Source organism: Lathamus discolor, chromosome Z, assembly GCF_037157495.1.
Source record: "Lathamus discolor isolate bLatDis1 chromosome Z, bLatDis1.hap1, whole genome shotgun sequence".
In the NCBI taxonomy this organism is placed as follows: Eukaryota; Metazoa; Chordata; class Aves; order Psittaciformes; family Psittacidae; genus Lathamus; species Lathamus discolor.
In genome coordinates this window covers 25,931,660-25,958,860 of record NC_088909.1, presented here as the reverse complement: position 1 = coordinate 25,958,860, position 27,201 = coordinate 25,931,660, and the positions used below count along the sequence as shown (strand labels likewise).

The 27,201-nt window shown below is 53.4% G+C and overlaps 1 protein-coding gene across 1 annotated transcript; it reads right to left on the bottom strand.

Annotated features, from left to right (window-relative positions):
- Nucleotides 1–3,122: 3,122 nt before the first annotated feature.
- LOC136005916 (hydrocephalus-inducing protein homolog) lies at nt 3,123–27,116 on the bottom strand (the record flags this gene model as incomplete). Its single annotated transcript, XM_065663806.1, has 11 exons — nt 3,123–3,365; nt 6,184–6,336; nt 7,710–7,874; nt 8,333–8,468; nt 9,741–9,841; nt 19,210–19,400; nt 20,857–20,981; nt 21,834–22,033; nt 22,583–22,717; nt 25,546–25,665; nt 27,027–27,116. Coding segments are annotated over 11 exons (1,659 nt in total), but the record flags the coding sequence as incomplete, so codon positions are not given.
- Nucleotides 27,117–27,201: the final 85 nt, after the last annotated feature.

Below are 27,201 nucleotides of genomic sequence, written 5' to 3'. Positions count from 1 at the left end.
ACCAGCCTCAAGAGTATGAAGTTCCCGAGACCTAGGGAAGGTGGAAGACCCAATCCCAGGCTCTTGGCTTGGACTGCACGAGCCAGGTAGCCACAGCTGAGCTCACAGATGCCCATTTGGCTTTCCAGGAAGGCACCCTCACCAGTGGCCTGACCATTTCCCTTCTGGTTCCTTCTTCCCTCTTCAGCAAAGCCTCATGGGCTCAGGACTGCACAGGGACAGTCCCATCGGAGTCAACCAGCTGAGGGATCAAGTCTTCCTCAAGCTACCACTCAGGCAATCCTTTAAAACACCTCTCAAACTCTAGCAGCAGCAGGAGCTTAATGCACATTTATTCCCCATTCACTTAAACACTTGTGCCCAGTGCTCCTGGAGCCAGGGAAGGCACACCGGGGTCAGACGGCAGCTCCTCTGCAGAGCTGGATTTCCCCCGGAGAGACGGGTCCAGGGAGGAGAACACTCAGTGACCCTGCTGAAATCTGCCCCTCTGAGCTGCAACCCAAGGGTGCTGCAAGACCTGCCTGCCCTCGGCACACGGGGGCTGGCTGAGGGAGCGGGGCGAGCGCTGATGGGAATACTGACACAAGTCAAGCTCTCAGTTCTAATGATCCCTGGAACACTTTCCCATGTGGACGGACATCATTCGGATCATTAGAGCTGGCACACTGGGTTCATTTCTCTCGTCCCGGTCTCCGGGCCGGACAAGCTCCCGGCCCGTGTCTGTCTACAGAGGAAAATCAATGCTGCTCCCAGACACTCCCTACCTTCCTGGGTGTTTTGTTTCACTCGCTGCTTCCCCACACAGACAACTGGCCATTTCTTTAGTTACTTTCTGCCTGGGCTCCCAGTCTACCTCTAACTTTAAGGCCAGCTGAGAAAACTGGGGCTGCTCAGCCTGGAGAAGAGAAACCGCGGGGAGACCTCAGAGCAGCCTTCCACTAGCTGAACGGGGCCTACAAGGATGCCGGACACGGACTCTTCTCAGGGACTGCAGCAACAGGACAAGGGGTAATGGACTTAAACTCAAACAGGGCGAGTTCAGGTTAGATACAAGGAAGAGGTTCTTCACTGTGAGGATGGTGAGGCACTGGCACAGGTTGCCAAAGCAGTGGTGAATGCTCCATCCCTGGCAGGGTACAAGGCCATGCTGGACAGAGCCTGGGGCGACAGTGCCTTCAGGCCATGTTTTGCTACCACCAAGTTGGCTTTATGGTAGCCATGGAACTCAAAAAGCCTCAGCAACTGATGGTGGCGAGCATGGAAAGCAACTGGTGCTGCCACGGTAACTTATGGCAGGAAACCAGGTTCTCAGAAGCACTTGCCCATTTGCTCAGGCAAATGTCAAGGGGCTGCACAAATGCCCTGATGCAGAACTCACCTGAGGGGTGCTGCAGGAGCCTTTCAGCACCACCTCCGCTGTCTGGCCGGGCATCAGCTCCGTCCTCAGTGGCTGAAGCTTCAGCACGGGGCCACAGGAGGAAACCTTGCCCTTGCTCTTACTGATGCGAGGGAGACGCTTGCGCTGCTTAAGTGTGGTGCCACCTTCTGTGGTCCAATAGAGCAGATGGGTGCGTCGTCCTTTGTTTGTCATCTTGAAGCAGTAACAGCAGGGATCCAGGCTAGAGGAGAAGCAGAGACACAAAATGGCAGGGGAGCTGCTATTTGCCACTGGTCACCCAGCTTCAGCACCCTGAGGGCACGACCTGACTGCACACTCGGCTTCACCAAAAGCCAGACCTTGGCTGCCCCTAGGTTTGTCACCATCCAGCAGCTGCTCTGCTGGCACCCTTCCAGCAAGGAAGAGCTTCGTAAAGAGCCGGCCCCACATGCAAGTAGCTGGAGGAACAGCCTCGCTGCCACTCCACCTTCCCCTTGGGAGCTGTTGTTCATGCCTCTGAGGCGTCTCGTAGGGAGCATCCAACCCTCATTGCCCCCAACGTACCACCCTCTGGTGGCGGCTCTGCAGCCGACAGCAATGGCAACAGCTCCAAACTGATCCCGCGGGCAATGACATAAAGGGGGGCAGAAGACAACTACATGAATCACATGGACACTGTCCCCTCCATTGTGCAGCCAGCTTGTGGCTGCACTGAGCACAGGAAACTCTGGACAAGCACCAGCCTCCCTGCGATGTCCCTGCGTACGTGGAGGGCTCGTGGGTGCGTATTTTACCTCTCCAAATCTATCCCAAGTACTTAAGGTAGGATTAAGCTGCTCTTTCTACCCCAGGAATTCAGGTATCGGAGCACCACGGACCCTCTTTGCAGCCACAGAAAGGAAGAGCCACCCCAAGAAGACTGTTCTTCTCTGAGGAGGTCTCCAACACAAGGCAAACAGCACTTTTTTCCTCCTGTCTCCAAGAACATGACTGGTTTCAGACACACACGTTGGGACCACTGAATCCTCTCCTTCCAGCTCACCAATTTCAATCGAGACTCTTCATTTATCCCACTCCACCTCAGCAGACTTCCACACTTCCACACTTCCTCCCCCTTCCAGAGCTGGTCCTGCATCCACACTCGCTTGCCCGTGCCTCGGGAAGCAGGCAGGAGAAACCAGGGAAGAGCCACCACGTCTAATAAAGAGCAACCGGGCACGGAGTGGGGGAGAGGAGCCAACTGGGGGATGACACAGGGCAAAGAAATTCTGCTGCTCCTCCAGGGCTCCTGGCCAGAGGGGAAATAAACCAGCGCCATTCATTCAGTCGAGGAGCTGCTAACAAGCTACTGCCCAGGCTTGCTGCTGCTCTGAGATCTTACTCCAGACGGAATGGCAAAGCAAGCAATATCACTGCAGAGAGAAACATGTCTGTACTTGTAAGGCAGCATTTCTCAGCTGGAGGCTTCCAGGACCTGCTCTCTTCCTCCAAATCTTTGTTTGATAAAGTGAGGAGACAAATGGATTATGACTAAAGACAATTCAGCAACAACTTAGCAACTGCTCTCCAGCTCGGTGGCTTTCAGAGTACCTACTGACTTGCAGATGGCCATAAAATGTTTCCAAAGGAAGCCCTGTGGCTTCAGGGAAGCAGAGCCAGGACTGTGAGCACTGAAGAAGCTTGAGGGACTGCAGCAGAACTCCTCCTTGCTGAGCCCATGGGGAAGTGGGAGCTGAGAGATTCCCTACCTGAAGCAGGGCGCCAGGTTGAGCTCCGGGCCAAAGGGTTTGTCAATGACAATCGTGGTGCCAACGCCAACAGCCTGGACGGGGATGACGTAGGCACGACTGTTCTCAATGAACAGCACCACCTCGTCCTTGAATTGCTCCGTGTCATCCAAGTTTGCAGTGACAGCCAGAGACACCTCTGCCTTGGCAGGGATCACTCCCTGACTGGGTCCAACGGTCCAGCACGAGTCTGCACCAGCCTGGAAGACAAACAACACTCATTTAGGACGGAAACCACGGACCTGGCTGCCACCAGCCAAGGCCTGCCCAGGCAACACGTTCACACCGAGCCAGTGGGTGTGAAGATTCCACTGACATTCATGTACAGCTTCTCTGGCTCGTGCTGACACAGGGCAGCTCGCTTGGAAAGGAGCCCTGAGAGCTCCGCTCCAAACGTGAATCTGAGAGTCTGCTCCCTGACAAAGCTCATTTATCAAAGCTTGGCAACAAGCCCGCCAGAAAATTGTACCCCAGAAACTATTCCTGAGGAATGAGGATGGGGGTCTCGACGGAGCCAGACCTTCAACTCCCTGGCGTGACCCAGCACAGCCCTGCTGGGCCCGCCCAGGCCAACAGCCCACGCCAACAGCCCAGGCCAGGGGAGGACGATTTGCATCCTCTCCTCATTCTTTCAGTCAGCATCTGCTCTGGCTCCAAGGGGCAGCACCGTGCACTGCTGAACAGGAGACCTGCCAGGGCCACAAGGCTCTGCCGAGACACATTCCCTTGGGTTTCTAGGTCAGCTTCTGCCTGCCCCCAATCCAGCCTGTGTCTCAGAGACAAGAAACCTCTTGGAGCCACGCTACAAAATACCCCCACTTTCAAGACAAATACCCAACCTCTGATAACATCTCTGCTACTTGCTTATCCTTGAGTGCGCCGCAAAATGATGCCGTAGCTGCATGCACTGCATGCACAAAGACAGTGGCTATTTCTGACCCTATAGCAGCTTCTTGTACTATTGGGCATCAGAGCTCCTGAGTAACCAGTAAGGGCTGGGATCCACCACTTCAGAAGTTCACCACGATAATCAGAATCTTATCCCAGCACAGACGTCCATCGTGAATGAAAGCTTCCACAATCTGGTTACAATGGACACCAGTGTGCAGCTGACGGATGGAGGGAGGGAAGGAGAGAGGGAGGAAGGGACGGATAGCTGCCCCAAGGGATGACTGAGGAGACACCACAATCAGCTCTCTTGAATCTGTTTACAGATGAGTCACTGAAGTGATCTGGTCACTCTGGCCTTGCACAAGTGACAGAGGAAGCAGAACTCCACGTTACAAATGCACCTGCACTTGATCAAGCCGTAGCTCTAGCGAGAGCCGTAGCTCTAACAACAGCATTCCCATTCCCATAGCTCTAACAACAGCATTCCCATTCTCAGTCAGGCTGAGTCACTGTCCTCGTAGGGCTGCTCATGAAGGGGAAATAAACCCCGTCCTGCACCAGCTGGCTGCAGAGCCTTGTCCCAGGTGGTTCAGCATTCCCGGTGGGGGGGACCCTCTGTTCTTCATTTCAAAGCTGCTCCTTATCCACACAAACAGCCAGTGGCAGGAAACAGCCCAAAAGCACCCCGAGCCCTGCAGGAGGCGGAGATCAGAGCCTGAGGCTGGCTACATGCTCCCGCCAACAACCGGCCTCCTCCTGCCTCCTCAGCATCAGCATCTCCTCAGCACAAGCACGGGGACCACTGTGGTTTAGCCTCTGCCCCGAGCACCGTCAACGGGATGTTTTACGGGATCAAGGGGCAGAGCTTGTCTCCATTTGTGCTCCCTGTCCACAGCTCACCCCTCCATGATCGCATCTGCCCTCCCTGCCAGGCTGGGGAGGCCAGGGACACCACTCTGCGCATCGCGGCTCTCCAGGGCACGGCTACGGCTTGCCCAGCTGCTGCCAAGCGCAACATTTAAGAACCAAACTGCTCCTGCTTTGCCTTTGGGAAAAGCTCTCAGCTTGCTTCTAGAAGCACAGCTGTCTTGAAGACTTCTAACCCTCTGTAATTCAGTTGCCAATAGGCACAGCGCAACAGGACATGTTTGCTTTCCCCTGACGAGCAGAGTAACAATTGCTTTGCTTACCAGCAAGTAAGAAAGGGCACTGAAGGAGGCAGCTGCTGAGGGCACTGGGGTGCTTGCTCTTTGCAGAGGTCAAAAGCAGATTTTTATGGTGCGGACAAAGCAAGCTGCCTGCGAATCCCCCACTTTGAGGTTCTATTTAACCCCCAAACGCCTGGAAAAGCAGCAGGAGGGAAATTCAGCCCCCTCCTCCTTGCCCAGGGGGCTGAGCCTGTGCTCTCACACCCTGCTGGATGCCTCATGCGCAGACACAACCAAGTCCCCAGCCACAGGCCTGCGTGAAGCGGCTCCAGAACTTCAACAACCCAGCCTGCAGAAGAACAAACCTCCTCTCAAGCCCCTCACAGACGCCCCTCCGGTGGGGAGCACCCCCCAGACCCAGCACACGAGCCCTTCCTGGCTGCATCAGCCCCTGTCAGAAGACCCCACAACCTCCTTCTGCTCCGCAGCCTGTTCCACCCTGCCGCCTCCAGGAATTAAACAGCCTCTTTCTGCAGCCACATGCTCTACAATGTTACAGAGCACACAGGCTCTGCAGGTACACAACCCTTACAAGTCTGCTTCTGGGCAACAACCCAGCTGGTTTGACCCCCGAGGAGGTGTGAAACCCACTTCACCCTAAGCGCCTTGAGGACAGACCTCTCAGTTCCAAAAACAAAGACTCTCACAGCTAAACGCCTTCCACAAAATAAAGGGAGAACTTGCAGAAATGAACTCCTTTCTGCTCAAACATCTCTGCAAACTCTGTTTTACTGACGGGTGCCCCAGCTACAAGTGCCCCCGGAGCCAGGCTCCTCTTGCTGCACTCGGATGGAACATCTGGCTTTCTCTCTCAGACACATCTCAGTGACGTGGGAATGTTGCATAGAAATAAGTGCTCCAGTCACAGGCTGCTATGGGCCACTCACTTGCTCTGGAAAACAGCCCCAGCGACACTTACCATCTTTGCCGAGAAGGATGCGGGGATGACAGACTGATTGGAGAGGTGAAGGGTCCGGGAAGCATCTTGTAGAACTTGGATGCTGCCAAAATTTATCTCACTTGGGTGCACGTGGACAACTGGTCCTTCTCCAGTGCTCAATAAATGGATTTCCTGCTCCAGGAGGCAGGCAGGAAAGAGAAAAAAACAACAGGGAAGGTTTAGAATGACTGGACAGCTCTAAGGGGGCTCGTAGGCTGAGGGAATTCTGACTGTTTGAAGCTGTCAGGGTTGTGAGGCTGAAACAGGAAGGCTGGAGCAAAGGTGGCACCTGGAGTGGTCCCTGCGGATCTGAAAGCCACAAGATCCCATTAGGAGGGGATACAGAACCCCCATCTCCCACGCATGCTTTTCACACCTCCTCCATGCTGTCAGCTCTCCTTCCGCTACCCTGCGCCTACGCCTGCTCCTTGTACTGCTCCATCATGCCATAAACCACCCTCCCTGACTGCTGCGGCTGCACAGCCACACTGCACAGGAACTTCTTCAACCTTCCCAAAGCTTCTCCTGTGAAAACCAGTAGAGGCTGGAAGCAAAGCTCTTCTCAGTAGAGATCATGCAAGTTAGTTGCCTCTCATTTGTGCTTGTGTGCATTCCTGGTATTACTTCTTTATTGCACCAAGACATTCATTATTAATTGCATCATTCGAGCAGTATTTTTTTCTGCTGACAGCCTGAGACCCAAAAGTTTGTTCCTGCAGAAGGGGCACAAACTAGCGGAGGAGGAATGTGGATCCTTTTGCTAAACCCCCTTCTCACATCACTAAAACCAATGAGAATTTATCCAGTCTGGCGGGATTTCCCCAGCTCCAAACACCCCAAGCCTTAACCAGGCTTGTAGTGCCTGAAGAAGGGAGGGCTCTGGGGAGACCTTAAAGCACCTTCCAGTGCCTAAAGGGGCCAACAAGAAACCTTGAGAGGGGCTTTGGATAAGGGCCTGCGGGGACAGAACAGGGAAGGACGGCTCTAAATTGACGGGGGGGGGGGTGGTGGTGATCAATATGGGATCCTGGGAAGAAGCTCTTCCCTGTGAGGGGTGGTGAGGCTCTGGCACAGGTTGCCAAGAGGAGCTATGGCTGGCACAGGCTGCCCAGAGGAGCTATGGCTGCCCCATCCGTGGCACTGTTCAAGGCCAGCTTGGATGTGGCTACCAGCTCCCGAAGCTGCACTCAAGCCATAAGGCAGACCTAGAGGAAATGACACCCAGAAACTCCCATTTGTGCAGGCAACACCCAGCCAGGTTTTGACCAGCATTTGCGGGCTGCGAGCAGCAGCCGAGCACGAGCGCAGCGCCTTGAGGATGGATTGACCGGGCACAGGGTCACTCAGTCCCATGTCTTCTCCAGGCATTAGTGTTGCTTATGCCACGAATGCCTTCTTTCCTTGTAGACAACAGCCATAGATCATTTTCCCTGGAAGAACCCCTGTACGCTCTACATCCCACCAAGATGAGAGGCACAAAGGCACACGTCTGCCCCAGCACTCACCAGTGGGGATTCTTTACTCCCAAACACCGCAACACGAGCAACGGTGTCCTGCTTTCCCGTCACCTGGACTTCCAGTGTGAACGGGATCTCCACCGAGCTCTGAGGCTGGATAATCCCACGGGGCTCAGGGCTGGAGTACCACACAGCAGCAGTATCCTTGTTCTCCTATAAGGGACAGAACCAAACACGGCTTCAGACTGACCTTTGAGGAAACTTTCAACTCTTTAACATCTACCACAACGGCAACTCACACATGTGTCTAAAAATGCCTAGGAGAAAGCAGAAAGGCACAACTCAAGATGCAAGACATGTATGGGTTCAGCATCCCGAGGGGGGCCAACAGCTGCTGCCTCCACAACCCCCCGTCCCGTGCTGGCAGCCTCCTTGCAGCAGCTTTTCACAACCCTACAAGTTCTCCCGCATTGAAAGCATCCCGAAGGCTAGAATATAATCTGCTTCCTGGAGAGTTTAAGCTGCTTCCTGGAGTTGATATTCAGGTAGCTTCCTGTTCCCAGCAAACCTTTAGGGTTGAATACAAACCAGCAACATCTTAACCAAACCCGTTTTTTCCCTAACAAACCCCTAGGTGACATTGGAGGCAGGAGGCGGATGCGATGCCAAACCTGAGGAAGAGCCCAGTAGCAGCCTGGAAGGTTGCTGTCGTTCACAAGGGTCAGCATCTGCTGGTAAGGGACTTTGAGAGAGCATCGTCCGAAGGTCAGAGCCGGGTGGAGCACTCGCAGCGGGGGAATTACACATCTAGGCAGAGAGATGAGCAAAAGGGAATTAGATTCTGACACAGCGTTGCTTACTTGTTTACTTCTCAATGAGCACCAAATGGAGCACGACCCAATTGTCACCGTCAAATAGTCATTTGATACGCCTACAGTGAGAAACAGCCTTCAACTTCTTTTTACCCAACAACCTCTTGCAAAAGAGGGGCAGACCCTGAGTCACAGCATCACAAAAGCTGCTCAGTGCCCAGGCAGAGCACGGTGCCCTGTCCCAGGTCAGCTTTGCCCCTCCTTTGCCCCAGGAGGCTCGCAAGGACCCTCTCAATGGCCCCAGCGAGGTGTGAGCTCTGAGGGAGCTTTCCCACCGAGGAGCAGCGCTCGCCAAGGCTCCAGGAACACCAGACTCCAGTGTCTCAGGGAAAACACCGCTGTGTCCCTGCCTGAAATCCAGCCCTTTACCCCAGCAACGCAGGGTGCAGGCCACCACCTGCCCTGCGCCGTGAGCGATAACCCTCTCCCAGGCCCTGTGGCTGCCTTGCTCCTTTCCCCACGGGTCCGCACGCCAGCTGCTCCCATTTGCACTTGTTCTACACAACTGCAGCCCAGGCACTGACTGCACAACTCTGCCCGGGAGAGGGAACAGCACCGGTGAAATGCATCCCTCTTGCCGTTGAACTGACGCCCACCGCAGCACAACAGGCCTGAATGTGGCTGAAGCAAGAACAACTTTGAGCTTAACTCCGAGAACATCAATGCTCAGCAGAGCCAGACGGAAGCACAAAAACCTGAGCTCACCTTCCACACCAAGGACTACTTTGTCTGTCACAAGATCTCGCCTTTACCTTTCCCTCACCAGTCCTGCCCTAAGCCCCTTGCCCGTCTGCACGGCCCCTCCTTAACTGAGGCAGACAACAGCTTGCAGCAGCTGCTTGCTGTGGCCCAAACCAGTCCTGGATTCTGGCCACAACCCAGCACAAGTCCAACACTTGCAGGAAGGAGGAGAGGCGGCCCTTTGGAAACATTACACCTCAAGCCCCCAGAGCAGGCCGATAAGGAATATAATCACAGTTTCCTGTAGGAGAAGGCCCTGGGCCGTGCCTGTGCCTGAGCACAAGTGCTGCTCATCATGGACTGCTTTCCATGCGCTGCTGTTCTCCTGTCTAGCTGGGCAGAACTAGCTCATTGAGCAATGCTCCTCGTTTGGAGCTGGAGCCAGCCAGCTCTACGCAAGGCAGCACCACCTGCTTCTGGCAGATGCATAGGGAAAGAAGAGGGGCTGCAAGGGAAGCGTTGGTACCTGGCTCTGACGGGCAGTGATAACACCTCTCTGCCAACACCATCCACATCAACCACCAGGGCCAGCTTGTATCTCTTCACGGTGTTGGAGCACAGGGTGACCTGGAAGACAAGAGCATCAAATACTTCATCACTCCCAAAACCCATCGGCCATATGCAGTGCCCTCCACATCTCCTTCCACAGCAAGGAAAGGGAGGATTTAGTAGATATGAGGAAGATGAGGTATCAGGAAGAAGTTCTTCCTTGTGCGGGGGCTGAGGCCCTGGCACCGGTTGCCCAGAGAAGCTGCGGCTGCCCCATCCCTGGCGGTGTTCAAGGCCAGTTTGGATGTGGCTTGGAGCAGCCTCGTCTGGTGGAAGGTGTCCCTGCCCATGGCAGGGGGCTGGAACTGGATGAGCTGCAAGGTCCCTTCCAACCCAAAACAGGCTAGGATTCTGTGATGTTTGCCTTTAATTCTTCTGCTGGTTCATGTGTAGAGCACAGTCTCTGGCAGTAACAGAACTCTTTGGACAATACCTGAATTACTGAATGCGCTTTGCGTTGCCAGGGCAGATGTAGAGCCCAACACTAGTGCCCAACTCTTACTCGCAGGATGCTCAGAGCCAGCAGTGCTAAAGCCCCCTCAATGCCACCGAAGCTCCAGCTCCACCTCTGAAGCACACAGGGCTGCACTCTTCGCGTACCTGGATATCCAAGTGTCCCTTGGCGCAGATGGTCCCTGTGCAGGGCCTGATAGTAAATTCAGCTGGCTTCTTGGCACCTGGGGCTCGCTTTCTCCACGACGGACCAGTGCTGTCTGACACCTGAGCAAAACTGGTCACGCTGGGTGCTCCCGAGCCGTCCCCAGGAATGCGAAGGTTGAAGTTGAAGGGCACCGAGGAAGTGTTAGTGAGGCGGCAGCACAGGGTGCGAGGAAAGCCTGGGAAAAGGACACAACAGGAGTTTATTATCCCGTGACTCCTGGGGTGCACATCCTGCGGTGATAAAACTGCGCTTGGAGTTTGCCTCCTTTCAATGGCAATTACAGCTGATTGAGAAGCTCTGTGGGGAAGTCGTCGTCAATGACGGTCCCTTTTACGCTTGCCACACAGAAATGCCACTCTGACACAAGTGTCTCTAACTGTGAGGAGCTCTCACCTCCCCCAGACCAGCACCAATTCCTTCTCAACCATGACGGTGCATCCAGAACATTTACTCTCAAAAGTCAGTCCAGAAAAGTCCCTGTGAACTCCACAAACACTCCCACAGTTTTCGAGAGATAAAAGCAGTATGTTGTCATCAAAGAGATGATCCAGGAAAGGAAAGGAAAGATGAAATTGGCAGCCACAGCATGATGCAGAGCACTCTGAAGCAGTTTCTCCAGACAGGAACCTCGGTGCATCTCCTGGTTTGGGACAATCGAGACTGAGCCTGTGGCAGCTCACGGCCCACTTCACTGGAGGCAAACCTGATGCTTGCTCAAGAACAAGCAGGACCTGTGTCTCACCCTCCCGAAGGAGTGGGGACAAACGGCCATGCTGCACACCGCCTTTCATTACCCCACAAAGGCTGACATGGCTTCAGCTTTGGTACTTGCTTTCCATAATGGAAGCCACTGACACAATCGCAGCTGATCTGGGGGGTTGAGTTCACATTTAAACTTGAGACCATCTCAGTGAGAAGTCCTTTGCGAGACTGAGGTGGAGAACCAGAATCTGCATCTCAGTGGAGAAGCTCTGGGTGCACAGCCGCCAGCTCTGTCAGCAGAGCTGGGCTTTTGGTGGGGAAGGAGGAGCCCATGTCTGAAGACATGGGCGCCCAATGCGGAGCTACTGCTTGGCCATGTTACCTGGGAGCTGACAACGAGTTGGCCTCACAGCACTAGTTGATTTCTCACGCTAATGGTCAGGTGGGTAAATGGTGCCCTTGCCTCACAACAGCAAAATTCACCCAGGGCACCTACAGCTTGCCTTCAACTCCCTTCTCCAGTTGGCCGCGGACAAGAAAGACTTTCACAGTCATTCTGTTGCTGAGGACTGGCAGATTGGGGCTGGACTGACTGTGAGGGACACCAGAGAACACTGACTTTCTACTCCCTCCGTTCTATTTGAACCATTCAATTGGCTCTGTGCCATTCTGTCTGGTTCTGTTTGATCTCATGATGGCAAAATACTGCCTAGCAGCTGGCAGTCCTGGTTTTGACATGCTGAAGGCGGCTATGGAGGAACACAAGTGACAATGCTGTCCTGGACAAGTGCTCCATCTGGGTAAGGCTCAGACCTCCCACCCTGCAGCCCAAGCCCAGGGCACACTCACCAAAGGAGACTTCACCGAAGCGGAGGGACGATACATTGAAATGAAACGCCGGCCCAGTGACACAGCCACTGTGAGGACAAAGGCAGAGGAGACATGGCCTCGGTTAAAGAGAACTGCAAAGCCTTCAGCTTTCCTTACCGTTCCGGTGGGTAAAAGCCAGCCTGAGAACCTCAGGGGGTTTCACATCAAGCCCTCACCCTCATGCTCAGCACAGCATCCAGGTGGACGGGAGGCAGCCAAAGCAAAGCGGTCAGCAGCCCATAGCTGCTTTTGGGGCTTGGGGCACAGTGTCATGCAGGGTATGCCCCCAAGTTGTAGATGGCCTGAGGAAGGACACCAAACAAGTGATGGCTGCGTGCCTCAGTTTCCCCATCTGTAATGTGTTGGACACAGGGGTGTCCCCAGTAAAGCACACTCAATGTAACTACCCTTCCCAGCCACAGCTTTCCTGCTTTGGCATTTCTTAGCTGGAACCGCTCTTCCCATGGAGTACAGGAACACCTTGCTCAGAAGATCTTGATCCATGCAATCGTTATGGGGGCAGGACTTTGAGACACGAAGCCAGGGGAGCCCCAGACATCCCTTGACAAGAGCCGCAACAGCTCAACAGAGCGGACAGTTGAATCTTGGAGGAAAACATCAGCCAACCACCAGGGCACCAGCTGACCCATCCAAGAGCAACACGTCTTAAACCACCCAACACAGAATCGTCAAATCATCTACGCTGGAAAAGACCTTTAAGATCATCAAGCCCAACTGTCACCCCAGCGCTGCCAAGCCCACCACTAATCCGTGTCACTAAGGGCCTCGTCTACACGGTTTGGGAACACTTCCAGGGATGGTGACTCCACCACTGCCCGGGGCAGTCTCTTCTAATGCCTGACCACCCTTTCGGGGAGAAACTGTTCCTAACATCAAGTCTAAATCTGCCCTGCACACACTGAGGCCGTTTCCTCTTGTCCTTTCCCTTGTTACTTGGGAGAAGAGACCAGCCACCTCCTGGCTCCATCCTCCTTTCAAGTAGTTGCAGGCATAACGGAACCTGAACACACCGCATCTCCTCACCTGCCCTTAAATTCAGCAGACTTGAAGGCTCCAAACTCCAGGACTCACCAACATCCACCTGAATCACCACGTGAAGCTGCACAACACCCATTAATTTATTTCATGGTTGATGCCAACCAATGCCAGCTCTGCCTCTCAGCTCAAAATCAAGGACCACAGCAACTGGTGTGTTCAACCCAACCTATTCCATGGCTCCCTCTTGCTGACAATTCCACTTCACTTGCTGCTGCGGTCGCAAGGAGTCAGCATCAAACTGGAGTCAAGGTTAGTGTGGGCTCCTAGTGTGGAGATGCCAGGATGAGAGCCAAGCTCAAGACCTCAGACAAGCCTTTTCTTTCTCTGCTCCATCAGCAAATGAGGTAGGTGGGAGATGACTACCCAGAGAGAGCTACAGATGTGGCCGCCAAGCTCTTAGAACCCTCCTCACCTCACAGTCAGCGTCAGAGGCTCAGGGGATCCCTTCACATTGAACTGGAATTCCTCTGTGAACTGCCCCACGACACTGGCATTGAAGGAGATCCAGATGGCCTGATGATCAAAAGGCAAAAGCATGCCCTCCCGGGGGCCAAAGGTGAAGCAGGAGCCCAGAGCTCTCTCCGGAGGGACCACGCTGAAGGGAGTCTCAGTAACTCCTCTGTTGAGCAGGAACACCTGCAGCAGCAGCGAGAAGGCAACATGGAAATACATGAGGAATCCTCTTTGCTTACAGAAGGCTCACTTCTTTTCTAGTTTAGCAATTAACATCTGTAAAAGGCAGAAGATGCTGAGCGCTGCTGCCAAATACAACAGGACGAGTTCTGCCTCGGGGATTTTTTCCATGCAAAGCAGGGATAACTTCACACAAACAGAGCCACTCTGGGCTTATTCCCCTGACACAGAGCACTCCACTTGACCTGCAGTGCCAAGCGCCTGCTCAGCACCACCAAGTTGATTCAGACCCATCCCACAGCTCCACGAGGCTCGCTGCTGCCCGGGAGCCATCCGGATCCACCCCATGCCCTGCGCCCCGTCCTGCTCACCCTGTAGCTGTGGCTTGAGCCAACAGTCACCTCCCCGATGCTCAGCTGGTCACAGCTGAGTTGGACCTGGGGCCCGACGCCTTCCCCGCTGATGCACAGGGGCAGCCTGGTCTCACAGCCTGTGGAGGGAAATCTCTGTGAGTGCAATTTCTTCTGCTACGCGGCACTTTCCAGGTTGTCTCAGTGCTGCTGCCAGTCCCTGGGCTGGATGGAACCAGCTCTAGATGCTCCAGGAGAAGATACGGGACCCATCTTGTCCCTCAGGACATGCATCTTGGGGCTGCTTTCTCATTTCTAACCAACCCCCTGGGCCGGTGTCTCAGAGAACCACAGAATGGTTTGTGTTGGAAAGGACCTTAAGATCATCCAGTTCCAACCCCTTGCCATGGACAGGGACACCTTCCACTAGAGCAGCTTGCTTCAAGTCCCGTCCAGCCTGAACTTGAACATTGCCACGGGTGGAGCAACTTCCTTGGGCAGCCTCTTCCAGTGCCTCACCACTCTCACAGGAAAGAATTTCTTCTGTATATCTAAACTAAATCTCCCCTGTTTAAGCTCGAACCCATCAGCCCTTGTCTTATCTCTCCAGTCCCCGATGAAGGCTCTCTCTCCAGTCATGGAAAACCAGCCTTCTCACTGAGCAGATCACATAAGCCATAAATGTACTGCTAACGTGCACATCCCTTGGTGCAAAGGCAACCGAGACCTCAAGGCTTACAGCTAAACTCCAAGGTGGGTCCTTTCCCTTACATTTGCTAGAGATGACAGAGCACAAGATCTTCAGTCTGAAGGCTGCTCTCAGCCACTGAAGCAGCCTAAGGTGCCTGAATCCTGGCTCAAATTTTGGATGAGCTCTCACTGCCATCCCAGCCTACTCTGCACACAAAGTGAGCAGCACGAGAAGGAGGAGAGAGCCACGTCACAAAGACTCATCTTGGAGGTAACTGGTCTACAGGGGCCTGGTGCTCCTTCACTAAAGCTGTGTTGCAAATGCTGGCAAAGCCATGGCGGGAAAGCTTATTCCTTCACTGCTTGGTCACTTCTGGGATCAGGAAGGCAGAGCCAGGCATCCTGAGCCCTGGCCTCCGACAGGAGACCACCAGGAACCACGGGGACAGCGGCGTGTGCCAGCACTGCCCTGTTGAGCCCTCCAGAACTACATGAGGTCCGAGTGGGCTGGAAGAGTGTTTCTACCTCCTCTGTGGGAACAGGAGCAGGAGGAAAGAGCTGTACCTGAGATGTCACAGTAGACTGTCTCTTGGTAGACTCTGGCTTCTTCGGGCTTAAAGATTACATTGATTTCAAGGGAAGAATTGGGCAAGACATTTCCCTCCTGAAACAGAAGTGACAGCAAACCATTTATCTTCAAACATCACATTCTTGTTTCCACTGCAGCCCTGGAAGCCTTTATTTAGAGCATCAGCAAAGAGCAAGGAGCAAGCAACGCTTGTCAACAGGATTTACAGGAGAGCTTGGAAGCAGCAGCTTCCAAAGTCCCTCGCCTTTACTGGCACCCGGAAGGGGCATTTTGTTCCCCTCAGAAGAGACTGAGCTCTTGCTCGCGGATTTAAGTCTGGGCCACGCTACCAGTTTCTGCAACTCTCTGCTGCTCTCGCAGAGGATCCTGGCACTGGTGCTCAGTCCCAGGAAGCCCTGCCACACATTTCAGGAGGCATCCCTGGTTTCTATAGGCTCTCACTTCCTGTAACTGGTTTAAGGATAGGCACCTCTCAGCTTTACACGGGCTGCAGGAGCAACCAAGAAGAGAACAGCAGCCCCTTCCTCGGAAAACAAAATAGAAAAAATAAACTACTTTCACCCACTGTAAAAGAAAGAAGAGGTTGGGATTATTCCAGGGTTTACTCCAAGATGAGAAGGGATGCTGCGCTGCTCAGACAGCAGCCATTCTTCATCTCAAGACCATGCAAATACTCAGAAGGCAGGCTCTGGCTGATTGAAGGCCATGGGGTTTTTGCTGGCATCACCAGGAAAGTGAGCAGTTTTCTCTACCTATCTGCAGTAGAACTCAAAAATCCCGTTTAAACCTGCCAGCCTCGTGTCCAGGCTCACAGACGACACTGGAAGGGAGACTCAGACGTGGTATAAATCCAGGTTTTAGGAAGGGATTGCTGTGCTTGGGCTCAATTTGGCCTCCTTTCCACCCAGGACCATTGCATTCTGCAGGTCAGTATGTGAACTAACAGTGCACCAGTGTCCTTTCTTCACCCCCGCGCGCTACGTGGGAATGTGTCCTTACGGAGAATAACTGATACCTCTGAACACTGTGAGGACACTCATGAAGTGCCCTTAATTCACAGCCCTTGCAGCAGAGCCCAGCCTGGGGTCGGCTCTTGCCGCTGTTCAGAAATGCTTTTTGCAACAAGTGCCCCTAGCCTCACCAGAAACCGGATGTCTCCTCTCTTGGCACATCAAGCAGCTGATGTGGGATCTGCCAAGGGACCTCCTTCAGAGATGAGAAGGAGGAGGAGCAGCAGGAAGGGAGGTTCTCAGCCATCACTTACCATGGGCACAATGGTGAAAATATCACTGCAGAAAGGCATGGAGCCTCCCTGCACCTCTGTCCCCTGGTTCTGGGAGCTGCAGATGGGAAGGGAAGGGTGTTCTCTGAGAAGGGGGACCAGCCCGTGCTCCGCAGGAACATCAACCAGCTTGTCCTCTTCCTGCCTCTGCAGCCTGTGCCATGGGAGAGACGAACCAAGCAGATAATTGAATAAGCAGCAGATTTGCAAAGCCTGTCGTGTCAGTGCACGAGCAGCAAAGCACTCGGCGAGGAAGAGCAGCAGCTCAGCACAGGGCTGACCCTGAGACACAGGCTCCCACATGGATCCCATTATTGCCGTTCTTCCCAGCACAGCAAGGAGTTTTACTCCTCACTGACGAGCTAACAAGAGGTTTCTTAAAGCTGGCAGCCCCCAAGAAAAAGCCTCCTGCATTGGGAGGGGAGAAGCAACTGGCTTTCAGCTGCTCGTTACCAGCATCACACTTTTCCCCTTCCCTTTTGCACCCACAGGGGTGAGGAGACAGTATCTGCACTGCCTTCCACCAGAGGATCCCGGTGCACTTCCAAAGCAAAGCAACGGATTTGGGCATCCCATCACTTCAGTGACACAAATGGCTTTCTGAGCATGAAAACAGAGGTGCCAAGAGACGAAGGGACTCTGCCCAGCATCACCTAGTAAAGAAGTCAGGACCAGCATCTCTGAATGCAAACCCTACGTGGAATCTTGAACCACCTCATCTTTTCCCTCGTTTTGGCCTCCACTGCAGAGCTGTGATGCACTTAACCTCTCCCTTTATTGGCGACTGCAGCAGAAATCATTCTAGTGTTTAAAGATCACAAGCGGGAGATGAAAGGGGAGCCCTGCTGCAGAGCGGTTGCTCCTTGCTGGCACACTGCTGTCCCCCCTTCACGCTCCAGTCCCCTGGCCATGAAGAACCAGCGGGTGACAGCACTGGGGGACCAGGGGAAAGCTCCACGTGCAGCAAATCGAGGCAACGCCGTGTGAACGATCATCACCCAGCTAAATCCAAACGCAAAGAGAAGGGAAACAGGCAAGGACGTTACTTGCTGCACACACACTGAGCCTCGCGCACATGCTGTGCATGAGGAGGGCTTCCACACACTGGCGTGAGCAGCCCTCAACTCAAGCTCCGTCAGCAGGCCAGAATCACATCCCCAAAAGCGCTGCAGGAGGGACACCTTCTAATGGGCCATGTCTTTTGGGGTCACATCCCAACACAGGCTCCTGCACTGCCTCCTCTCAGGAAAAGGCCCTCTCTCCTCTGAGATCTCAAAAGCTTCTCTGACAGCAGGACGGTGGCCTTGGACCATCCCCAAAACTACGAGTAAGGAGGAACCAAGCGTCGTGCTCAGAGTCAAGGACAGAGACTGGCACGACAGCAAGTCTCATACGTAAAAAATCAGGTTGAAGTGAACTCTGGGGAAAGCTGGTGGCTTCTGAGGGGACAGAGGATCACCCAGGGTCCAGTCCGAGACAGGCAGGTGGGGAGAGATGCTAAAGAAATGGTCCAGGGAAGAATCAAGGCAAGCTCACGAGATTTTCTTTTAACTCAGTGCGTTTGCACAGAACTCACACACTGTGTCATTAAAAACAGACAACCGTGGAAAACTAGTTCTGGCCTTTGAGGCATTTCTGACCTAATTACGCTGAACTTGATGTGCTCAAAGCCCTTGAAAAGTGCTGCAGTTCAAGGCAGTTTCCTGATCAGCTCTGGGTTCAGACTAACTCCTGTATATCTGCACCCATCTGAGCCTGAGAAGTCGCACAAGGATTGCCCAAGTCACATAAGCTTTAAAGTGTCATTTCCAGTTCATCCCCCCAGGCTGTGAGTGTTTCTCTGCTGCCTGAAATGGCAATTTCAAAGCTTTGCCAGAGACACCCTTGGAAGAACCTGCCCCATCTCTCACCACCACGACGACACAGGTTGCTGAAGCCCAAAAGCACTTCCAAGTCCTGGCTGCCCTCCCTTCCCCGCAGAGCCCTCCACATCTGCCCAGCCTATGAGGAAGGGGAGAAACACCTCGTTGGGCCAGAAACCAGGACACTGAAAGGCAATTCCCCAGCCTACGGCAGGACGGCCTCCACCTTCTGGGCCAACCAAGCACTCTACCCTGCCTGTGACTGGAAAAGGAGCCTGCCAGCTTATCAAAGAAGAAACTGCTAGAGTATCACAATAGCTGTGCCACCTGCAGCTCTTCAGGGCTACTGCTCAGTGCAGTCCCAGGTACCGAGTGCTGACACCTTCCTCAGCCTCATGGACCCTCCGTAGTGCATGGATCTCTGAACTCAATAGTTTGCCGCTCCCAAACGTGAGTTTGCCCTCTCAGGCAATCCAGTGATTGCACTCAACCTTCTCTCCCCAAAACATCATCCTCAGCTGTAGCACGGCTGGGACTGCAATGGCAAGGGTTAAGCTCCACGCTGTGCATGGGTTTACGTGCCCTAATCCGTTCAAAAGCCCCAACAGCCCTCTGAGACCGTGTGTTAGTTTTCCCCTGGGGCATCTATCTTTCTGAGACGAATCTCTCAAACAAACCTCAGCTTCTGCCGCTCCTCCTCTTCCTGATCAACAAAACGCTTCCACTGGAAGTGGGCCGTGATGGCACTCTGATTGTGGATGACCAGGGATCTTAGCTTTGACAGCGTGACAGAAGTCTTCTCAACTGTCAAGGAGCTCTTGTCAAGCCTGATGTTGACATTTACAGCTGTTCCACAAAGGCTTTTGTGAACATCTTCACCTGGAACAAAGCAAAAGCAAGTCTTGGCTCATCTCACTTGCTGACGGAAGTACAAGGAACAGAACAATCTGCAGGCAACAGAAGAAAGAGCTGCAGTTTTGAGCTGCATAAGCAGTTCCCCGGATCAGGACACTTAGCATATCCTGACAGCTGCACATGCTACAGCATGAGGATGTCCTGGCACCACCTTAGGCACCTTATTTTGTGGGTCGTTCGTGGAGATGTATCTTTTCAGATGTGCCCGGGTGCCCTTTGGGCTGCCATCCCACTCAGGTCACAGGGAATTCTACATCCAAGTCACTCAGTGATGCTGAGGAGCGCCACCTCAGCCATGCCTTGCCCAGGGTCTCCTGCAGGCAGGAGATGCCCCCAGTGTCGTGTCATCCTCATCTCCTGGTCCTGAAATATTGGGCATAGCTCTGATCTCAGAACCCAAGCGGGAGCATTTGAAATGCAATGGAGAAGGGCAGAAACAACAATGGAAACTACAGAGCAGCTTCTGTGCTGAGCTCTGCACTCAACAGGCTGCTACTGGGCCCTCGGATCCACCTGCCAACTCCTTCTTTGGCTCCTGCTACGGTCACAGCCAGGTGCCTCACCACTGCCCGCACATTCTTCCTTGTCAAACGTGCTGCTGTTACCACTTCACCACGGAGAAGTGAGTCCCTTCACTAGGGTAAGTGTCCTCTGGAAGGCTGGAGACTTACTTCCAGCACCAGAGCAACACGCACAGCAGCACAGCCATTTCAAAGTGTTTCTCCAAGGTGGTGTTCACGACCTACCTTCAGACATCATTGCACCCTCACATTAGTGACTCCAGCCAGCCCTAGCAGCAGCTTGCTCATAAACCTCACCACTAAAGAACTGCTGCTAACAAGGCGGTTTCTACAGAATCATTCCCAGGCTACAGCAAAGCTCAGAGCACCCTAATGGCTACCGCTGCCACAGTTACTGCTCCTCCTGGTCACAAGTCCTCAGCATGGCCCAGCTCTCAGCACAGCACCAACTGTACCCATGCAGCACATCACAAGAAGAGGGTCTCTACCTCAAAGGCCTTCCCGGGAACTGTAACACAACAGATCGGGATGAAAAGCAATGACCCGTCAGGAGAGCTCTAGGGGACAGGTTGCAGGCTCTTCAGAGAGCTCTCTTGCACGTTAAAAGCCATCTCCTTTTCAGTCAGGCTCCCTGCTGTGAGTTCTTCTGCAATGGAGCACCCAGAATATTCGCCATCGCCCCCGGTGCACCATGCGCAGGAAGATCTGCCTGCCTTGTTACAGGCTGAAATATTCCAGCACAGGAATATCTGGCAGCCAGCAGGGGAGCTTTGCTCTACTCAGCGTGAAGGAACCTTGCAGAAGGCATTCAACAGGACAATGAAGCCACCAGATGATGACAGACAGCGCAGACACCGCTCTGTTTCGAAGGACACACGGAGGGTGCACCACGCGCTTACCTGTGTCATAGTGAACGATCATTGGACTCGTATAAACACCGGTCTTTGGTGGGTGGAATTCCACTGTGACTTCCATCGCTTCTCCAACGCCAAGAGTCCCAATGGAGGGATCCACAGAGAAAGGGCTGCAACACAAAGAGAGAGATCAGGACTGTATGGGAGATCCGGGCCCTCCGTTAAGTTTGCAGTCTAGTTCGCTTCAGCTCACTTGTGCAAGCAAGGAGCAAGCAAACCACAGTCGGTACAAGAAAACCAGAACATCCAGGATCAGAAATGGAGCGGGTGACTCTCCCTGCTGAAAGAGAACCAGACCTCAGAAGATCCCGCGGTATACCACGACCCCAGCCCCCCACACTCTGCACCCAGTTCTCAGTTCTCAGCTCTTCACCTCTGCACACGTGCAATCCAGTTACTCAGAATTCTGCTTTTTTGTGTAGTTCACTTAAAACTTTCCTAATGCTTCCCATTTCTTTATTGCAACTTGGGACTGAAATAGTTCATTGCCGAAGTTCAGGAACTCTTAAAACCCTTGTCAAGGAGCTCTCAACACACGCTCTATTACCCAGTAGAGTAGTTGGCAAGCGCCTTGCAAATAGATGCTAGACTTCACTGGGTATTTACTGTGGTGGTGCCTCTCACCAGCTCATTGCTTGCCTGTTTCTTGATGCTGTGTTTGGGATCCGTGACCTGAGCCCCTCGAACTGTCCTCTGCCACACAGCACCTTCTTCAGCAGTCAAGCTGCCTTCCTACCTTGCCTCTTCCAACCCAACAGCATCAGACCTGCAAGATGCTGCGTTGGAGACACCACTGCAGTGTAAAACTTGCTTGCAGAGCTTTCTCAAAACACTGCAAGCAATGGCAAACCCCACGTGTCCTGCCCATCTCCAGCACCTCAGATGCTCTGCCTCCTTTTTCTCACAGTTTACAAGCCCATGACCACGCAACAGCGTTTTGCGCAAGGGATGAGCTCCTTTACCTCAGAGTGGTGATGCTGTAGCAAGCCTCCCGCTTCCCCACGTTGCGCACCAGCAGAGTTTTCTGGGTGCTGAACCTGACTGGACACTCGGAGAAGTTCAGCTGCTCAGGGAAGTCCAGGCTGGCTCGGGCACCTATGGCTCGGATAGGCACAAAGAACTTCTCCCTCTCTGTGATGATGATAAGCTCGTCGAAATAATCCTGCAGGGAGAGAAACAATCTCAGCACAGTGCCTTTAGCACCATGCCCATGGCAGAAGAAGAGCTGCTGGTTTCTGTGACTCTCACAGTAGCATTCGGCAATGTACATGCACTTTTTACCTTCATGGCCTTTCATTACAGATTATTTCACAAGCAGGGGCAGCCAGGGACCATGGGGCAGATCCTCTTTAGTTTCTACAGGCATGCTGCCCGAGGGTAGGCCAGAGTATTGAACTACATTTAAGCAGCAAACAGAAGATGAGGAAAAGGCCATGCACAGGCAGCAGACTCTCAGCCCTGAAGCCAACAGATGTTACGTTAAATATTCCACCACTGAAGGGGAAAACAGCCTGAAACAGGCAAGAGCCTCCAGCCTATGGGAGCACAACCTTCACCCCCAGGAAAGAGTCTCCCCCAGGTCTAGATCCAGTGCAACTCCACTGAACGCAGGCCACTTCTTCAAAACCCACACCACATGCCTGCTTTGGAACCCAGCCCTGCAGGTTCACCTTCCCCTCAAGGCGCCATCTCTCGGGACCTCCACTCTCACCTTGTCCTCATCAGGTCTGAAAAGGATGCGGTAGGTTGAAGACATGCCCGGTGCTACCTTATAGTCCTCATTACTCGGGCTGATCAACTCGAAGTAAGGAGAGTTCCCCAGGATGACGTTCAGCAGACGAGGAACCTGCAGGGAAGACACAAGTAGGATTTTGTCGCTTGTGGAAACATGAGAAGGGACCAGGACAGGCCATGTGACATCCTTCCTTACCACCTTTCCAAAACACTTTTAGCTCTGAAGCTACACGCACGTAACACACGAGGGTGGACTTGAATCCCTTCTGCTGAGCTACACAGCTGCAGCACAGAGACAGTAGGAACAACACGCCCTGCTCTGAAGGCAGCAGGAAGGAGATGCAGTACCTCAAGTCACCTGCGTATTCAACAAGCCCAAAGAACATGCTTGCTTCTGCCTGCACACATCCATGCAGTCATACCTCTGGAGGGGGAATGTATTATCTGAAGGCAAACCAGCGTGCGTTATACGGGGAGGGAAGGAAGTCACTTCTGACACACCAGGGTGGAGCGGGGTGGTCAAGCTGCGGTGCTAGTCATGGCGGTGGACCAGCAAGAGAAGCAGACCACAGACACTCTGGGCTTCCTGAGAATAAAAGCTTACCTCAAGAGCAAAAGGACGAGAGCAGGAAGACAAAAGAACAACCCCAGGAAGAAGCAGATGGCTAAGAGAATTTAAAGGGGGCTGCAAAGCAGCAAGGGAGATCCGTAATACAAGGAAAGGCTGGTGCAGAGATGAGAACACCCAACGTGCCTCTACGATGGATACCACAGGCACGGAGACAGCAAACAGACATTCTCTAGCACACAGGCAGCAACGCCCCAGCACCCAATCTCATCTCAGAAAGCATAACAAGGAGACTTTGAATGGCAGGCAGCTCCACTGATGAACACGACGAGCCTTGGAAAAAATGCAGGCTCATTCTGCACCCCTGACCCAAGCCTGGTGACCCATGGCCAAGGCAGCCCTGGACGCTCTAAACACCCTTTGCTCCCACCAATGCCCTGGGGCAGCAAGCTCCAGGAGCCCATTTCCCACTGCAGCCACACGTTCTGGTCGCCAAGTCCCTTGGCACGTGAGCCCAGGTGGCAAAGATCTTCAGCAAGAGCCACCCAGGATGCCTCTGAGGGTGCTGAGGAGCAGCCTGAAGACAGGAAAGCAATTCGACAGCAAGTAGGCAAGAGCAGTAAGCATAGAGTGCAGCACTTCCGTATCGGAGTGAATACAGAGCACCTATTGGGCTCGATTACACTTTGCCTCTGTTACACATTGCTGCTAGCTGCAGTTTTAGGGAGCAGACAACCTCAGCTACCACGCAGGATACATCAGTAGGATTCCGAGGAATGTGGGAAACTCGTGAGACAGAGCACAATGTTCCTTTTCTCCAGGACATGACCAAAACCCAGCAAAATTAGAACATAATGAACATAATGAACTCTCTTGGGATTAGCATCTCTATCTTTGTGCATTTAAATATGCCAAGGGTTTTCCTTAGAGAAACTTAGAGAAACTGAGGCCCATTTTAATAAACGAAGGGCACACCTGCAGCAAAGATTGCCCAAAGTCACTGTGAACCACACCAGTGGTGTCCCTTGGGCATAGGTACCCACATTGCAACTTCCCAGTATGCCCAAGCTACACCAGGAATGACACAGTACTCTCTGGGAGTAACTGAGGGACCATACCTTCATCCTTCCTTGCCAAAGGCTCTTCCATGCTCTACCACGTCCCTGTAAAACCTGTTATCTCAGGAGATACTTTGACTTCTCTTGCTCTTCCTCCCCCTACATTAAGCCCTGACGGTGTCACTCCTTTTGTCCCCTCCTTTGTTTCTCCCAACAGGGAGATTTGAGGAGGGCGTTAATTCACCTGCACACTTCCACCTCCCCCCCGCTCCCCGCTGTGCCCTCCTCTCACACACACGTCTTGCTCTTTCTTACACAACCGGATCCTGAATTACGCCTGTTTCTCACCTTTCTCTGCTTCCAGCACACTTCCTCTTACGTACCAAGAGAATCCCTGTGCGGAAGAAAGCGCTCCGCGACAGGACGTTGAACTCAGCCCCTTTCCTCCCTCCTGTCTTTTCCCACCAGCTTGCTCTTGGCACATGCCTCACTGGAGCAAACGTTTCCCCAGCTGAAATTCAAAAGGTCTCCATTTCCCCCTCTACAGCAGAGCAGAACAAAGTTGCTGCCACTTCTCAACTTCTCCCTGCTCATTCTTCTTAGGAAATCTCAACAGGATCACAATCTTTCCCGTTCAAGTTGGAGACCTTCAGGAGCACATTACCCTGCCTGTGCTGGGATTCTCCAAAGAGAAAGCACAGCCACGCTGGCTTAGAAACACCTGAGCAGAACCGAACTAAGCTTAGCAGGAGCCTCAAGTGGCACCTCAAGTCCTTCCCTTTAACTGCTGCTGCTAAGCCAGCCTGTTTCCCCTGCTCTTCCAAAACACCCAGCCTGGAGTGCTAATGCCAGGAGTTACAACTTACTCCAGCACAAAGTGGAGAAAACTCAAGCCCTGTGCTTTGACACGGAGTTGCACACAGGGGGCTCAACAGGCTGAGAGAGGGAAACATGCCCTGCCAGAAACCAAGATTAACCAAGGAGCCACCGGGACATGGTGCACACTCGCGGTAAAGCATGACAGCAGGCAAGCACTGCCCAGCCCTCGACATTCCCATCAGTCCAGGGCTTTCAAGGGGAAGCATGCTGGCTCAGAAAGCTCCTTTGGCTTAGTTACCACCAGTGCGCGGCCAAAACCAGCGGCAGAATCCCCAGCATGGCAACATTTCCCCCATCTTGCAGAATCACGCTGCTGAGACATTTTATTCTGGATGCGCTGCGCTGCAGCAGGTAACTTGCTCTGCTGCACACCACGTGAATTCCACTGCTCTCCTCCTCCAGCCCAGTGCTCAGCCTCCACAGCCCAGCACTTACCCTGTCGATGTTCCTCAGAGCTAGCGCCGCTATGTAGAACTGGCGGGGAACGTAGTTCTCAAACACCACCTCCGATGGGAACGGCTGGAACAACCTCTGGTCCAGGCCAACTGCTGAGAACTGCAGATGCAAGACAGAGCAGAGAGAGCTTCAGCTGCTGGGAGAAAGATTAACGAATGAAGATCCCACACTGATCTCCAGTAAATACAGTCTCTTGGTGAGTACATCTGCCCAGCTCACACTAGGAGATGGGAGCCCACCCACCTCCGCTCTCAGCTCACAAAACGTTTCTGGACCATGTTGAGCAGCCTCAAGCTAAGAAGCTCTTTTGCAGGCTGTTTCTCCAGGCTGCCTTCTCCAAAAGGCAAAGCAGCGCCCACCTCCAGCAGAGCCCTCTGCTAAGGGGCTCACTCAGCTCCAGACGCTTGCTGGAACAGTCACGAGCACTCAGGGAGCAAGCAAAACCCAGGAGTTTCCAGGAGCCTCCACAGGAAACAATTTGCAGGTGAACTTCCCTCTGAGACAGCGAGACTGAGTCCCACGCATCCCAAATATCTTTTTGGTTTTTTGATGCAGACCCGAGAAACCAGTCGGAAGACACCAGTACCAGGGAGGAAAGGCCAACAAGAAAGTAACAGGGCAGGAGGGAAACAGACAAATGAGGTGAATGCTGGATGGGGATGAAGTTTCAGCTGAAGTCTCAGCATCAGGGGGCAACTTGAGCTAGACTGCAATTCGTATCCCCTTTCCCCACGAGCTTTATGTTGATGCTTCACTGTATTCTCTTACTGCTCGTTTCTTGAACACCGCTGCAGAAGCAGCTCTGAAAAATGCACGCAAAGACCAAACGCTGACCCAGCAGAGGCAGTACTTGGAGATAATTCCTCCCTGCTTGCTCTCCCCTCTCCCAGCTGCACTGCTGTCACTCGAAAGACACAGGCAGCTCTCCCGCTTCTCCACAAAAGCCACGCTCAGGCCGAGCCCAGTAGCTGTAGCACTGCCAGTTATTTGGGCGCCCGTCTTACGTGTTCCCACCTCCTGTGCTGCCTGGGGCAACCCGTAACCGATGTGCTACATCAGGTCTCTTGCTGGCAGCTTTCTGCTCAACAGCCAACCTCAGTCATCCACCCACCTGGACTGTGTGTTAGACTGAGCAGTCCTGCAAGAAAAGCAGCTTTGAACATCCATCTAAGAGAACACTGATCCAGGCAAAGCGCATCCACTCTTCTCTGCCCAGCAAAACCCACCCACTGCAGCAGAGGTTCCACTGCCTTTGTGCAGACCAGGACTTCAATGGCTCATTGGAGAAATGTGTTTTTTGCCTTTCCCCCAGCAGAAAGAACTCCACCGCCACCAGTTGGAAATGACAACAGGACCTCATCACCAAGCTGCTTGGGTAAGCTGGAGGCAAGGCTGCCACAAGCACGTGCCCTCTTCAAATGTCACATCAAACGGCAAGGAGAAGAGCAGGGAAAGGCTACCTTTTGATGGGAGACTTCACCCATGTCCCGAAGCTGGGTAGCCCGGGGCCGCCTCATCTCCCGAGGGCTGGCCAGCCTCTGCCTGGTGGTGAGAGACTCTTCTGCCTCTCTGACCAGCTTCGGATTACGAGATGCTACCACTCTGCTCTGGAATCCATCCGCCCTTCTGGAGGAC